The 17,230-nt window shown below is 39.9% G+C and overlaps 1 protein-coding gene across 5 annotated transcripts in view; it reads left to right on the top strand.

Annotated features, from left to right (window-relative positions):
• The window catches only part of APC (APC regulator of WNT signaling pathway), a 107,447-nt gene extending 92,032 nt beyond the window's left edge, over positions 1-15,415 (top strand). For all 5 annotated transcript variants that reach the window (XM_030888995.2, XM_030888994.2, XM_030888993.2 and 2 more), the window contains 2 exons: positions 2,740-2,954; positions 5,335-15,415. In XM_030888995.2, the coding sequence (XP_030744855.1) occupies positions 2,740-2,954; positions 5,335-11,899 (6,780 nt within the window). In that variant the 3' untranslated portion in view covers positions 11,900-15,415. The remainder of the gene's footprint in view (positions 1-2,739; positions 2,955-5,334) is intronic.
• The last annotated feature ends 1,815 nt before the right edge of the window (positions 15,416-17,230 follow it).

The following is a 17,230-nucleotide window of genomic DNA, read 5'->3' as shown; positions in this document are numbered from 1 at the left end:
TGTCCAACTTTTGGCTATTGTGACAAGTGCTGCAGTGAACATTGGTGTACATGTGTGTATGCTTTTCAGTCTCTTTGGTGTATACTGAGAAGTGGAATAGTGGGGTCCTATCCCAGCATTGATGGTGTGGTGGGTTATGCGTTGGGTTTAAAACTATCAGCTGCTCCTCAAGAGAAAGATGAAGCTTTCTGCTCCCGTAAACAATAAAAGCCTTGGAAACCCACCATAGCAGTTTTACCCTGCTTTATGTGGTCGCTATGAGTAAGAATCCACTCAAATTTTGGTATGCCAGTTCTGCATTCAACTTTTCAAGGAATACCCAAACTATTATCCAGTGTGGTTGTTACCATTTTACATTCCCACCAAAAGGATGAAGCTTCAATTTTCTTCACAGCCTTGCTAATACCTGTTATTTTCCATTTGATCATTACCATGCTGGTGGGGATGCTCATTGTGGTTTTGATATGTATCTCCCTAGTGACCAGTGATACAAACCCTAGTGGCATGGTGGTTACTCATTGAGCTGCTAACTGCAAGATAAGCAGTTCAAAACCACCAGCTGCTCAGGAGACAGGTAGGGCTTTCTACTCCTATAAAGAAGTACAATCTTAGAAACTCACAGGAGCAGTTCTGTCCTGCCCTGTAGAGTCTCTGAGTCTACCTTGACACGCTGGCAGTGAGGAAGTGACTAGTGTTATTTAACATCTTCTCGTGTGCTTGTTGGTCATTTGGATACCCTCTTTGGTAAACCGGCTACTCAAGTCTTTTGCCTTTTTTTTTTTTTTTTTTGCATTGTCTTTTTACGTTTGTCTATGATTCATCTTTATATTCCTACTGTCTGAGAAGCCCAGTGTTTTAAAGATGAAGAACATATTCTCCATTGCTTCTTAACTACTGCAGTGCTTGCTGCTTTTTCCTATTATAGCGAAAGCCCTGAGCAAGTCATTTTCTCCACTTCTTAACTGACCATACCTTCTTCGGTCTCTCTTTTCTTTCTGCCCTAACTCTCCCCTCCATCACAAAATTTAGATTTACTGATTTATGGTGGTGGTTCTACTTTTTACCTATATTAGATACTTTTTAATCACTCACTTTGCTTTTACTGCCTAAACCTTTACCCAGGCCTCTTGACTCCTATTTAGAAAGTTTCTTTGAAATACAACGGTTGTCTACTACACCAAGTCTCATGGAGAGCAATTTCTATTTTTCACCTTCCCCTCTCAACCTCTGGGCCAGTTGCTTTTGACATCATACCCCTCACATCTTGCTATTTTACTTTTATGTCAGGATACTTCAAATGTGCCATCTTTACCTCAGTCACAGTATAATTTCAATTGGGCTCTTTTCCCCCTCACATCTTATTAAAAACTCCCTTCTCGATTATTTCTGATTGAATCATTACTAAAATAGTGTACGGCTTAATTCTGGCTTGTTTCACTCCTTTAACTTCCTGATTAAAAGAGTGCAGGCATTAGCTATTTATTAGGACGTCTGCCATTGCCATTCCAGGCCTTGCTTCCCACTCTCCCCTCGTGGATGGTGGTCCTTTCCGTGTGTCTGTGCAGCAGCTCTCCTACTCCGGCACCTTTCCTCAGTCTCTGCTCTCTCGTCCCTCTTCTCTGATTGTCCAGGCCGTGTACCTTCACAGAGCTGGTCTAGTCCGTGAAAAACAAATGTTTTAAATTAAATTCAAGCTGTAATAACCTTTCCATTTTAACATTGGTTTCATCTCTCTATTTGTTTGTTTTCCTCCTGAATAAATTGTTGTCGCTTTTCAAGCAGGTAACAGTGTGTTATGTTTATATCCTCTGGATGCCCCTAATGATGGTAGGTGTGACAGATTTCTAATGACTATTTGTTTCTTGATGCCTGACATTAGGGTCATGACAAGTTTTGACCAAAAATCGGTATGAGAGTCTTCTTTGGCAATGACAGTTTGCCAAGAAGATGTATATTAGGGAGTTCTGTTTATCTGTAGTCACTTTATTTATTTGGTATATTTGTTAGTAAAATTTTCTAATATACGTTCTTCATTTATTTGTTTTTGCTTATTTTTAATAAGATATGTTTCTTTTGCTTCAACCCCATCCGTGTTTTTTATACAAACAAAATATGGTGCATATTCTGCAACTTGCTCTTTTCGTTTAACAATTTCTTAGTATTCTTTCCATAGTGACATGTAGAAGCTTTCTCTGTTTTATCTGCTCCTGAAAGAGCTCAGGTGGCACTGTGGGTTAGGCACTGAGCTGCTAACAGCAAGGTCAGCCATTCAAATTCGCTAGCCACTCCTTGGAGAAAGATGAGGCTGCCTGCTCCTGTCATGATTTACCGTCTCAAAAACCCAGCGGGCTCCTTCTCCTCTTCTTTGTGCTACTCTGTGGCACTGGGTTTGGTTTAAGATACTGAAAATGTTAGCTTTTCATAATGCTTATAACCTCTTCATACTTTGATATAAGCACTTTTAAGATTTGTGTATGCCATCTTAGAATGAACCCTTGTAATGAAGTTCATAAATTTAATTAGTTTAATATTGTGTTTTACTTGTTTATTACCACTACCTTAAATTACCCATTGGTATTTTGGGGCGGGGGGGTGGGGGGGGATTTTTAATGGAGAACTCCTAGTATTTTATCCATGGGTGGACAGCAGGAAAGGTAGTATCAGTTGTATTCAATAGAAGTAAATATCTAATTTGTGAAAGACAACTCTAATTAAATGATTTTGTTTGTTTCTTCATAGGAATCGACCCTCAAAAGCGTATTGAGTGCCTTATGGAACTTGTCGGCACATTGCACTGAGAATAAAGCTGATATATGTGCTGTTGCTGGTGCACTCGCATTTTTGGTTGGCACTCTCACTTACCGGAGCCAAACAAACACGTTAGCCATTATTGAAAGTGGAGGTGGAATACTGCGCAACGTGTCCAGCTTGATAGCCACAAATGAGGACCACAGGTAACTACGGTTTTATTTATTTTTAAAATAAGAGCAGAATTTACACCTTAAAGAGCTAACTGTAAGCAGCGTTTTGTGTAATTATGCAAATTCTGAACTAAAATATACTTAGTATGGTGAAAAGATAGCAATTCCAAACATAACTCAATAATGTATATTTTCTAACAAGTAAGAGCTCACAGGCTCACAAAGTAATCAACTAGTTGAAAGGTAGAGCCCCTGCATGGAAGAAAACATAAAAGTCATACATGCTTGCTAGGACAAAAATCCTTCCATTTGTCATAGTAGCACTTAGGCAGAGGCCACTCGTCTCGTCTCCTGGAGCTGTGAAGGCAGAGTGAGCAGCTCAGCTCCGGGGCACATATTTCAGAATGGGGGCTTTATAGTGTCTTGGTAAAATATTTGCTTTTAACTTGTTTAGTATTGATCTCTCATTTTCAAAAAGACTACCAGGTGATTTCAGTAAAAGATCCTGTTAGGAGTGTAAGTGTCTTTTAAGTTTTTGCTGCACAAAACCACCTCATCACCTTCAAAGTACTGTCTATTACACTTAATACATTTATCAAATCTGCGATTCCATTCTTGGAAACACTTTTTCAAACTCATCTGTTTGGATGGCTGACAGCACCTCCCTTGTTTTGTGTGTGTGTGTGTGTGGTTTTTTTCTTCACCTCTTCTAAGTCGTCAAATCACTATTCTTTCATGTCCCTCGCATTCCCTGAAAGCAAAAAGTCTGAAGGAGCCAGGTCAGGTAAGTAAGGAGTATGAGGCAAGAGAGGCAAGCTGGTTTGTTTGTTTGCCAAAAACTGGAACACTGAAATGGCTGTGTTAGCAGGTGCAGTATCGTGGTGGCTAAAGCACTCCCCCCATCTGCCACAAATCAGGCCTTTTTTGTCACACAGTTACACGATCTTTTCAGAACCTCTAAATAAAAAGTTTGATCAACAGTCTGACCTAGTGGAATGAACACCAAATGCATTATGAGTCGACATTTCCGTCCATTCAGGAATTTGACGGATATCCAGAACGAGGTTTGTCATCTACGGACATGTCACCTTTTTTGAAACAAGAAAACCACTCGTACACTTGGAGTTTTTCCCATAGTGCTGTCCATGTAAGCTGTGTTCAACATCACAACAGTTTCTGAGACATTTTTCCAGAGCAGGAAACAAATTTCACAACCACACACTGTTCTCTTAAATCAGCCATCACAAGAAATGAGGTTTGAGCGAAACCGCTTTTATGAAAAAATTCACTGTGACCAGAGAGAACCTTCCCAGGCAACACCAGTGGGTACACTAACTCAGAGCAAGTTGCTTGAGGCTCACATAGCAGAGCTTTTTCCATTTTATGGGGGTTAACCCTTGTACAAAGAAGGCTCCTTAACTCGGGAAGTACTCTGTTAATTACTCGGTTGCTGAGAGAAACCATCATGTTAAAGCCTTTCATGCAACCTGACCAGCCCTGGGTGGTACTGTGGGTTAGACACTGGGCTACTAATCACAAGCTCTTCAGTGTAAACGTACCAGCTGCTCTGAAGAAAAAAGATAAGGCTGTCTGCTCCCATAAAGAGTTTACAGTCTCAGAACCCTATGTACGATCATTCTGAGTCCAAATTAACTTGATACAGTGGAGTTGGTTGGTTGGTTGGTTATAGCTGAGTACACTATCATTAGACTTCAGTTTGGCATGCATGCAGCAAACTAGGATTCTCGCAGGTTTCAGTGTGCGGATTCTCAACCCTCACAGTTTTACCTCTACATATTTTGAAAAACTTTAATGCACTTTCTTTTTCAAAATAATCAATTTGCTGGAGAACACTTATAAGGGATAGCAGTAACCCAGAATTCTGCCAGAGATGTAGCGATTGCTTTAAACAGTTTATTGACCTAGGAGTTTTTGGTAGAATTATACCTAATTATACCTATTAATAAGTTTTAAGGAGCCCTGCTCTAAGGTAAAATGAAGCTTTCTTATCCCATAAAGAATTACAACCTCCCAAACTTAGGAGCACATCTATTTGACCTAAATGATTGCTATGAATCAGAATCGACTCAGTGCCAGCAGTAAGTGTGGTTTTTCAGTTTGGTGACATAGGTTAAATGTTGGGCTTCTAACTGCAAAGACACGGGTTCAAACCCTCCAGCTGTTTCATGGGAGCAAAAGGAGGCTTTCTGCTCCCATAAAGATTTATAGTCTTGGAAGTCCTACAGACCAGATCTTTCTTATAGGGTCGCTATGAGTTGAATTAACTTGACTGTGGGTTATTAATAAGTTTTAGTAATTATCTGTAGACCTAAATTTTATTCCTGTCATTTTGCTTGTTATGAACATACTCAGAATTCAATCTTAATTTAGTCGTGTCTTATTTTTATTTCAGGCAAATCCTAAGAGAAAACAACTGCCTACAAACGTTATTACAACACTTGAAATCTCACAGTTTGACAATAGTCAGTAATGCATGTGGAACGTTGTGGAATCTCTCCGCAAGAAATCCTAAAGACCAGGAAGCATTATGGGACATGGGAGCAGTTAGCATGCTCAAGAACCTCATTCATTCAAAGCACAAAATGATTGCTATGGGGAGTGCTGCAGCGTTAAGGAATCTCATGGCAAATAGACCTGCAAAGTATAAGGATGCCAATATTATGTCTCCTGGTTCAAGCTTGCCATCTCTTCATGTAAGGAAACAAAAAGCCCTCGAAGCAGAATTAGATGCTCAGCATTTATCAGAAACTTTTGATAACATTGACAATTTAAGTCCTAAGGCATCTCATCGTAGTAAGCAGAGACACAAGCAAAATCTCTATGGTGATTATGTTTTTGACACCAATCGGCATGATGATAATAAGTCAGACAATTTTAATGCTGGGAATATGACTGTCCTTTCACCATATTTAAATGCTACAGTGTTGCCTAGCTCCTCTTCATCAAGAGGAAGCTTAGATAGTTCTCGTTCTGAAAAAGATAGAAGCTTGGAGAGAGAGCGAGGTCTTGGCCTTGGCAGCTATCATCCAACAACCGAAAACCCAGGAACCTCTTCAAAGCGTGGTTTACAGGTTTCCACTACTGCAGCTCAGATTGCTAAAGTCATGGAGGAAGTGTCGGCCATTCATACCCCCCAGGAAGACAGAAGTTCTGGCTCTACCACCGAGTTACATTGTGTAACAGATGAAAGGAACCCACAGAGAAGAAGCTCTACTGCCCATGCACATTCAAACAGTTGCAACTTTAATAAGTCAGAAAATTCACATCGGACATGTCCTATACCTTATGGCAAATTGGAATACAAGAGATCTTCAAATGATAGTTTAAATAGTGTCAGTAGTAGTGATGGCTATGGTAAAAGAGGCCAAATGAAACCTTCCATTGAATCCTATTCTGAAGATGATGAAAGCAAATTTTGCAGTTATGGTCAATATCCAGCTGACCTAGCCCATAAAATACATAGTGCAAATCATATGGACGATAATGATGAAGAACTAGATACACCAATAAATTATAGTCTTAAATATTCAGATGAGCAGTTGAACTCTGGAAGGCAAAGCCCTTCACAGAATGAAAGATGGGCAAGAACCAAACACGTAATAGAAGATGAAATAAAACAAAGTGAGCAAAGACAATCCAGGAGTCAAAGCACAACGTTTCCTGTGTATAATGAGAGCTCTGATGAGAAACACCTCAAGTTTCAGCCGCATTTCGGACAGCAAGAATGCGTTTCCCCATTTAGGTCAAGGGGAGCCACTGCTTCAGAAACTAATCGAGTGGGTTCTAATCACGGAACTAATCAAAACGTAAACCAACCTTTGTGTCAAGAAGATGATTATGAAGATGATAAGCCAACTAACTACAGTAAACGTTACTCTGAGGAAGAGCAGCATGAAGAAGAAGAGAGACCCACAAACTATAGCATAAAATACAATGAAGAAAAACATCATGTGGATCAGCCTATTGACTATAGTTTAAAGTATGCCACAGATCTCCCATCTTCCCAGAAACCATCATTTTCTTTCTCCAAGAGTTCCTCTGGACAAAGCACTAAAACTGAACAGCACATCCCTTCAAACAGCGAAACCGCTTCTACACCTTCAACTAATGCCAAGAGACAGAATCAGCTTCATCCAAGTTCAGCACAAAGTAGAAGTGGTCAGACCCAAAAAGCTGCCTCCTGCAAAGTTTCCTCCATCAACCAAGAAACAATACAGACTTACTGTGTGGAAGATACCCCCATATGTTTTTCAAGGTGTAGTTCATTATCATCTTTGTCTTCAGCTGAGGATGAAATAGGATGTGACGGGACAACACAGGAAACAGACTCTGTTAACACTCTGCAAATAGCAGAACGAAAAGAAAATAGTGCAACTAGATCAACTGAGGATGCTGTGAGTGAAGTTCCAACAGTGTCTCAGCACATAAGAACCAAATCCAGCAGACTCCAGGCTTCTGGTTTGTCTTCATCGGAATCAACGAGGCACAAGGCTGTCGAATTTTCTTCAGGAGCCAAATCTCCATCCAAGAGTGGTGCTCAGACACCTAAAAGTCCACCAGAGCACTATGTTCAGGAGACTCCACTCATGTTTAGCAGATGTACTTCTGTCAGTTCACTCGACAGTTTTGAGAGTCGTTCAATTGCTAGCTCTGTTCAGAGTGAACCCTGCAGTGGAATGATCAGTGGTATTATAAGCCCCAGTGACCTTCCAGATAGCCCTGGGCAAACCATGCCACCAAGCAGAAGTAAAACCCCTCCTCCACCACCTCCTCCTCCTCAGACAGTGCAGAGTAAGCGAGAGGCACCGAAAAATAAAACGCCTAATGCTGAAAAGAAAGAGAGTGGACCTAAGCAAGCCGCCGTAAACGCTGCAGTTCAGAGGGTCCAGGTTCTCCCGGATGCTGACACGTTATTACATTTTGCCACAGAAAGTACTCCAGATGGATTCTCTTGTTCATCAAGTCTGAGTGCTCTGAGCCTCGATGAGCCATTTATCCAGAAAGATGTGGAATTAAGAATAATGCCTCCAGTTCAGGAAAATGACAATGGGAATGAAACAGAACCTGAGCAGCCTGAAGAATCAAATGAAAACCAAGAAAAAGAGGCAGAAAAACCTACTGACTCTGAAAAGGATCTATTAGATGATTCAGATGATGATGATATTGAAATATTAGAAGAATGTATTATTTCTGCCATGCCAACAAAATCATCACACAAAGCTAAAAAATCAGAGCAGACTGCTTCAAAAGTACCACCGCCCGTAGCAAGAAAACCAAGTCAGCTGCCTGTGTACAAACTTCTACCAACTCAAAGCAGGTTACAAGCCCCAAAGCAAGCAATGCCGAGGGCGTTCTGCATAGAAGGGACTCCCATAAACTTTTCCACTGCTACATCTCTAACCGATCTAACAGTAGATTCTCCTCCAAATGAATTGGCTGCTGGGGAAGGGGTTAGAGTAGGGACACAGATGGGAGAGTTTGAAAAACGAGACACCATTCCTACAGAAGGCAGAAGTACAGATGAGGCTCAAAGAGGAAAAACTCCATCTCTAATACCTGAATTGGATGACAGTAAGACAGAAGAAGTTGATATTCTTGCAGAATGCATTAATTCTGCTATGCCCAAAGGAAAAAGTCATAAGCCTTTCCGTGTGAAAAAGATAATGGACCAGGTCCAACAAGCATCTGCATCTTCATCTGGAACCAACAAAAATCAATTAGATGGCAAGAAAAAGAAACCTACGTCACCAGTAAAACCTATCCCACAAAATACTGAATACAGGACACATGTAAGAAAAAGTACAGATACGAAAAGTAATACAAATAGTGAAAGAACTTTCTCAGACAACAAAGATTCAAAGAAACAGAACTTGAAAAATAATTCCAAGGAGTTCAATGATAAGCTGCCAAATAATGAAGATCGGGTCAGAGGAAGTTTTACTTTTGATTCACCTCATCATTACACACCTATTGAAGGAACCCCGTACTGCTTTTCACGAAATGATTCTTTAAGTTCTCTAGATTTTGATGATGATGACGTTGACCTTTCTAGGGAAAAGGCTGAGTTAAGAAAGGGGAAAGAAAATAAGGAATCAGAAGCAAAAGTTACTAGCCAAACAGAACTAGCGTCAAACCAGCAATCAGCTAATAAGACACTGGCTGTTTCGAAACAGCCAATAAATCGAGGTCAGTCTAAGCCCATACTGCACAAGCAATCCACTTTTCCCCAGTCATCCAAAGATATACCAGACAGGGGGGCAGCCACCGATGAGAAATTACAGAATTTTGCAATTGAAAATACTCCAGTTTGCTTTTCTCGTAATTCTTCTCTCAGTTCTCTCAGTGACATTGACCAAGAAAACAACAACAGCAAAGAAAGTGCACCTATCAAAGAGACTGAGCCCCATGACTCACAGGGAGAACCTAGTAAACCTCAGGCATCAGGCTATGCCCCTAAATCATTTCATGTTGAAGACACCCCTGTGTGTTTCTCAAGAAACAGTTCTCTCAGTTCTCTTAGTATTGATTCTGAAGATGACCTTCTACAGGAATGTATAAGTTCGGCGATGCCAAAAAAGAAAAAGCCTTCAAGACTCAAAGGAGATAATGAAAAGCATAGCGCCAGAAACATGGGAGGTATATTAGCAGAAGATTTGACACTTGATTTGAAAGATGTTCAGAGACCAGATTCAGAACACGGTTTATCTCCTGACTCAGAAAATTTCGATTGGAAAGCTATTCAGGAAGGTGCCAATTCCATTGTGAGTAGTTTACATCAAGCTGCCGCTGCTGCTTGTTTATCTCGGCAAGCTTCATCTGATTCAGATTCTATCCTTTCACTGAAATCAGGAATATCTCTGGGGTCACCATTTCATCTTACACCTGATCAAGAGGACAAACCCTTTGCAAGTAATAAAGGCCCACGGATTCTAAAGCCTGGGGAGAAAAGCACATTGGAAACTAAAAAAATAGAATCTGAAAATAAAGGAATCAAAGGAGGGAAAAAAGTTTATAAAAGTTTAATTACTGGGAAAATTCGATCTAATTCAGAAGTTTTAAGCCAAATAAAACAACCCCTTCAAACAAACATGCCTTCAATTTCTCGAGGTAGAACAATGATTCATATTCCAGGAGTTCGAAATAGTTCTTCAAGTACAAGTCCTGTTTCTAAAAAAGGCCCACCCCTTAAGACTCCGGCCTCCAAAAGTCCCAATGAAAGTCAGTCAGTCACCACCTCTCCTAGAGGAGCCAAGCCACCAGTAAAGTCAGAATTAAGCCCTGTTACCAGGCAGACATCCCATGCAGGTGGGTCAAATAAAGGACCTTCTAGATCAGGATCTAGAGATTCCACTCCGTCAAGACCCACCCAGCAACCATTAAGTAGACCTATGCAGTCTCCGGGTCGCAATTCAATTTCTCCTGGGAGAAATGGAATAAGTCCTCCTAATAAATTATCTCAGCTCCCGAGGACATCATCCCCTAGTACAGCTTCCACTAAGTCTTCAGGTTCTGGGAAAATGTCTTATACCTCCCCAGGTAGACAAATGAGCCAACAGAACCTTACAAAACAAACAGGTTTTTCCAAGAGTGGCAGTAGTATTCCAAGAAGTGAGTCTGCCTCTAAAAGCCTAAATCAGATGGGTAACAACAATGGTGCCAATAAAAAGGTAGAACTTTCGAGAATGTCTTCAACTAAGTCTAGTGGGAGTGAATCTGATAGATCAGAGAGACCTGTATTAGTACGCCAGTCAACTTTCATCAAAGAAGCTCCAAGCCCAACACTACGGAGAAAACTGGAGGAGTCTGCTTCGTTTGAATCTCTTTCTCCGTCTTCTAGACCAAATTCTCCCACTAGATCTCAGTCACAGACTCCAGTTTTAAGTCCTTCCCTTCCTGATATGTCTCTGTCCACACATTCATCTGTTCAACCTGGGGGATGGCGAAAACTCCCACCTAATCTCAGTCCTACTGTAGAGTACAATGATGGGAGGCCAGCAAAGCGCCACGACATTGCACGCTCCCATTCTGAAAGCCCTTCCAGACTCCCAATCAATAGGTCAGGCACCTGGAAGCGGGAGCACAGCAAACATTCCTCATCCCTCCCTCGAGTAAGCACTTGGAGAAGAACTGGAAGTTCATCCTCAATTCTTTCTGCTTCATCAGAATCCAGTGAAAAAGCAAAAAGTGAGGATGAAAAACATGTGAACTCTATTTCAACAAGCAAAGAAACTAAGGAAAATCAAGTACCCACAAAAGGAACATGGAGGAAAATAAAAGAAGGTGAAATTTCTCCCACAAATAGTACATGTCAAACCACTTCCTCGGGTGCTACAAATGGTGCTGAATCTAGGACTCTAATTTATCAAATGGCACCTGCTGTTTCTAAAACAGAAGATGTTTGGGTGAGAATTGAGGACTGTCCCATTAACAATCCTAGATCGGGAAGATCTCCCACAGGAAATACTCCTCCAGTGATCGACGGTGTTTCAGAAAAAAATCCAAATGTTAAAGATTCAAAAGATAATCAGGGAAAACAAAGTGTGGGTAATGGCAGTGCCCCTGTATGCACCGCAGGTTTGGAAAACCACGTGAACTCCTTCAGTCAGGTAGACAGCCCAGACCCAAAAGGAACAGAGGCAAAACCAGGACAAAATAATGCTGTCCCGGCACCAGAAAATAATGAAAGCTCTCTAGCTGAGCGTACCCCATTCACTTCCAGCAGCTCAAGCAAGCACAGTTCACCCAGTGGGACCGTCGCTGCCAGAGTGACGCCTTTTAACTACAACCCAAGCCCTAGGAAAAGCAGTGCAGACAGCACGTCAACCCGGCCTTCTCAGATCCCAACACCGGTGACCACCACCACAAAGAAACGTGATTCAAAAACGGACAGCACAGAGTCCAGTGGAACTCAAAGTCCTAAGCGCCATTCTGGGTCTTACCTTGTAACATCTGTTTAAAAGAGCTGGAATGATGAAACTAAGAAAATTATATGTTAATTATGACTGCTATGTAGAAATTTTGTTTCAAATGAAACTTTAAAAGACTGGAAAATTTTGTAAATAAGTTTGAATCTTGTTAGAGGGTTTTGTTCTTGAAGCCATATTTGATAGTATACTTTGTCTTCACTGGTCTTACTTTGGGAGGCACACTTGATAGGAAGAGAATGGTAAAGCCAAGTATATTTGTACAGTATGTTTTCCATGTATTTAAGTAGCATCCCATACCACCATCCTTTAATTACTGCCTGTCTTTAAATAACACTACAGATAGAAGATATGATATGTTGCTGTTATCAATCATTCTAGATTATAAACTAACTTCATCAGGGAGAAATTAGTATTTATGCAAAAAAAAAACAACCACCTGTTTTAGTCCTTGTGAGTTCATCTAATGTCATAATTAATCATGTGGCTGTGAAATTCACAGTAATATGGTTCAAACCATGAACAAGTTTACCAAGCCTGCTTTGCTTTACTGCATGAATGAAACTGATGGTTCAATTTTCAGAAGTAGTGATTAACAGTTATGTGGTCACATGATGTGCATATATAGCTACAGTGTAACAACACAATTTTGTGCTAAAAAAGAATCCGTGTAACTGTAAAACATTGAATGAAACTATTTTACCTGGACTAGATTTTATCTGAAAGTAGGTAGAATTTTTGCTATGCTGTAACTTGTTGTATATTCTGGTATTTGAGGTAAGATGGCTGCTCTTTTACTAATGAGACACGAGTCGTGCGGGTCTCAGCAGAACTAAATGAACATTTCAGAATAAATTATTGCTGTATGTAAACTCTTATTGAAATTGGTATTTGTTTTGAAGGGTCTTATTTCACATTTGTATTGATAATTGTCAAAAGGACCTCTTTTAAAAACTTCTGCAAATTTTTTTCTTCAAATTCTATGCATTAAGAGTTAAATTCCTCTTACTGTAATAAAAGCAATTGAAGGAGACTGTTCATTATGCATTGGCACTTAAACATTCCTGAAATTTTTCTGCAATGATTACTTCCTGATGTTTAATATTTTTCCATTTTCATTTTCTTTTACCCTTACTGGAGCTCATTAGAAACAAAATCATACTAACATTAGTGGCAGTGTATACTGCATACATAGCACAGGCTTAGCATCTAACATGAGAGAGCCATATAGTTGCCTTTTTCTTCATAGAATTCTAAGCTTGGGAAGTAGATTATTATTCGGTACAAGTAATCTTGTCCAAGCTATAGTCTTTCCCCCTCATCATCATCTTGCTGGTGGGTCTAGAATAAACAATTTTGATATGTTATTCCAGCAGTCAAGTGTAATTGGCACTTAGTCATGCTTGGAAATGCAAATCATATGAATTTCAGAGGTAGGGATTTAATGCCATCAAGATATTCACGCAAACATTTTAAAATCCCTGCCTGTTAAGGAAACTTGTTTTTGATGGATAGGCCAGAGTTGTAGGGGGTGTGTTCATAACCCCTTCCTTCATAAAGGAAAGGAAATTGATAAACTAATGCACAAAATAATGTACTTAATGTCTTCCCTGAATTTGTTCTTAAGGATCAGTACATGAAAGAAATCATTTTTAATAAAATCCCTGCACTTGGGAAGGGAAAGAAGTCAGGCATGACAGGCATGAGACAGATGAGGGGAGCAAACACCTACCTAGGTCCATGAGTCACAAGTGACTGATCGATACCTAGCTTCATATCTGCATAACTATACGATGAATATTTTAAGCTAATATGCCAGTAAAGTGCTGTGATTTGATAAGCTATTTGACTCCAGAGTGCCCCAGAACACTCCACTGCAACACTTTGTAAACACCCCAATTTACTCCTCTAGAATTTGTCTACCTTTAAATTTTTGTCTAACTGAAAAATAGTTTGTGAATAGTACTAATTTATTCTATTTATACTGTTCTCAGAGGCTGCCTTATATAATATACATGCATATGGTTTGTATTTGTTTCTTTAATCCTGATTTTCTAGTTTTCTGAACTTCAGCATGCCAGTTTTTCTAAATATTTCAATATATTTAAGAGTATAAATCAACGAATAAAATTGCCTTTCGTTCAAGTAAGAGAAAAAAGCAGTGCAGAAGTGAAAGAAAGGAGCTTTTCATGTGTCGGGAAAACTCAGGAATCCACGTAGCACCACGGAGTCCAAGAAAGGCCAATACATTTTCCATTGTCCATTGAGAGAACGTTGGTTCTGAATGAGACCCTAGTTGGAGATGACTCTGAATAAGTCAAGAGACAAATCTCATTTTCTTTTGAAATTAAACAGGGTACAGCCAAATATTGCTAGTTTATGTCTGTTAGGAATGACATTACGAAGCCTGATGGTGGGGATTGGTTGTGATGTGGAGAAGAGTGCCCTGGCTCACTTTAGACGAAAAAAGAAAGCTGAGTGTATTTGAATCATCAAATGTGCTTGCTAAAATATGACCTGGCCCCACTCCCGTAATTTCTGGTTCATCGAGTTTGGGCTGAAGCCCAAGACCTGAGAACAGGTGACGCTCGTGCTGCCGGGCTGGGAGCAGTTTGAGAATATGCCCGCACATCACAACGAAGCTCTCGTTGCTTTCCGCTCTACCTATTCCTTCGACAAACAAACTAATCTGACAGCATACTGTATGTATACCAAGAAATTAAACATTTCTCTCCATTTGGTGGTACCAATTTGATTGTTAATCTGATATAGCAGATATCAAAGTCCAGGTGGGACAAACTTGTTGAACATGATTCTACAGACAGTGACTGTCTGAGGCATCAGCTAACGTTTTTGAAGCAGTTGTAAGGTAGTAACAGATAATTTGAATTTGTAGTAAAATCAGAGGGACTACGGAAGCTTTGAGGTGATGAAAGATTGATATAAAAATATGCTCAGTTTACCATGGGAGGGACTAACAACCAGTTAACTGGCAAATCATTGATTTACAAGTTAGCTAGAATAGTCAGAAATGATAAAATAAAAGGTAAGCTTCATGAGAATCAAATAGCACTATAACTACAGTAAAGAAGCTCATTGTGTAAAAATAAGGATCACATTACTGCAGGGTTAAGTAAAGGGTTGAGTATGTTGCTGAGCACGGAAGCCACTCAGAATATATTTGAACTCCAGTTAGCAGGTTTTGGGGGATGTAAGGTAGCACCAGATAACAAAAATTGCCAGAGCTGAAGAAAGAGTTCAGTAGATCATTAAGACTTGCCAAACTTTTTTAAGTCATGGTGGCCTAAGTAGGCTATAATTTACATTTCAAATGAGCATTCCCCTCATAATACTGACTTTTTAAGATATTTTGTAATGTTAAAACCTATGGACTGTGGCTCCTGCAAACCCCAGTTCATTTTCCTGTCATTGTAACTCTTTCTGTATAAAACTATATTCTGGGTTTTGTTAGGCCATTAATGCTTCTTTCAACCTGTATGTTCTCTGTGTACAATATTCTTGGTGCTAAATACACTTACTTTCCTCTGATTTCAGGATAATTCTTATATTTGTGATATTTTCTTAAAGTTATGTGATTGTTACCTTTATAAATTAAAAATGTTCAACTTAATGCATATTAGTGAAAGTGACCATTGAACTTAAAGCAACATTAGTGAACCATCAGATGTCAAACTTGCCCCAATTACACTGGCTTTTGGAATGCAGACACTTAGCCCCAGTGGTCAGCCATTGACCCGTGTACTCAGTTTTTCTCTAGCAGCAGCTAAATGTGGACCAGACACAGGAGACTCATCATCAGCTGGTCAGTGATCTGGTTAGCTCTAGAAAACTAAGAAGGGTCAATCAGTTCAAATTAAGGGTCAAAAGTCCCTGATAGGTGGTTGAGCACTGGATGGGAAAGACCATATAGAGTTATGGCTGGAGTGTCTGATTTGCCACTTGAAACAAACCTTAAAAGAAAGCCAGTCACAAAAGAAATGGATATGGGAGGCAGACAGCAATTAAGAAATGAAGTGGGGTTACTAGCTCCTGGGATTACCTGTGGCATTTCTGAGACCCAGATCTACTTTTCCTGAGTTTGGTAACCAACATTTGTAAAACAAGTTGCCTACCCAAAAAAGGGTAAACAAGAGCATTGGATTTATTTTCTGCAATGCTAGGTGTCCCTCTCCCAAATAAGTATATGTAGCTTTTTGGAAGTAAAAATGTTAACTAAGAATTCCTTAACCAGCAAACTAGCATTCTATTTATATAAAATACTTGTATCATTCAGATTCTTCTCATAGTTGTAAACAAGACCTCTAAACCACAAGGCAGTTCTTTAAAGATTATTAAGTAGCTCACAAACTTTCCATAGGGGCCAGATGAGCATTCTTGGAAATTACACAGCTGGAAGAAGGAACACCCAGGCCATACTGGAGACTGCTTCAAGTAAAGACTCAGATCCTTGCTGTAAGAAATAGCTCTTGCTGCTTCACCCTGCTCTCCTCTAAATTCAAGTCTTAGTTGAGTACCCATGATTGGCAGATGCAAGGTTACATTCCAGAGGAGTCTGGGAAACATTGTAGACGCTAGATTAATTAAACATGAATTCTTTAAATCTAGGAGGAATTTAAAGGAGCTCTGGTGACATGGTGAGTTATCTATTGAGACTTGTCAGCGATTTGAATCCACCAGTCACTCCACAGAAGAAAGGCCATCTACTGTTAAGATTAACCATCTAGGACACCCACAGGGGCAGTTCTACCCTGTCCTATAAAGTTGCTATGAGTCCCAATTGACTTGATGGCAGTGAGTCTGGTCTTGGAAGAGGAATATAAAGATCATTGATGAGACTGTGAGGTTTTTTGTCCCATTAAGAATTACAGTCTAATGAAAAAATAATTCATAAATTATCAAGGGTGAGGAAGGGAAGAAGGAGGGAGGAGAAAAATGAGCTGATACCAAGGGCTCAAGTAGAAAATGTCTTGAGAATGATAGCAACAAATGTACAAATGTGCTTGACACGATGGATGGATGGATGGTCAGAGTTGTACAAGCCCTCAATAAAATGATTTTTAAAAAATAGAAGTAGTGTCTTGTTGGCCCCCCAGGGGGGTTGTGCTCCCTTCTTCTGGGTTGTTTTCTTCGTCGTCATCTCAATGACTGAATTTGGTTTTGAGTTTTTTAGATTTGACTGCTCATAAACAAAATGTAGAAGGTATGCTAGGACTTCTCTAAGATCGAGCATTAAGAAGGCTGGCATCTTCCACTTGTGAAGCCGCCACCATCCAGGAAAGTTCCATGTCTATGAGTCAGATGTTAGGCTGGAGGCTTCCAAATCCAATGGTGCACTGGTGGTTG

Source organism: Echinops telfairi, unplaced genomic scaffold, assembly GCF_000313985.2.
Source record: "Echinops telfairi isolate 266 unplaced genomic scaffold, ASM31398v2 ScPeMD7_7469;HRSCAF=8507_1, whole genome shotgun sequence".
NCBI lineage: Eukaryota > Metazoa > Chordata > Mammalia > Afrosoricida > Tenrecidae > Echinops > Echinops telfairi.
The sequence above is the reverse complement of the archived record's forward strand: the minus strand, read 5'-3'. Positions and strand labels throughout refer to the sequence as shown.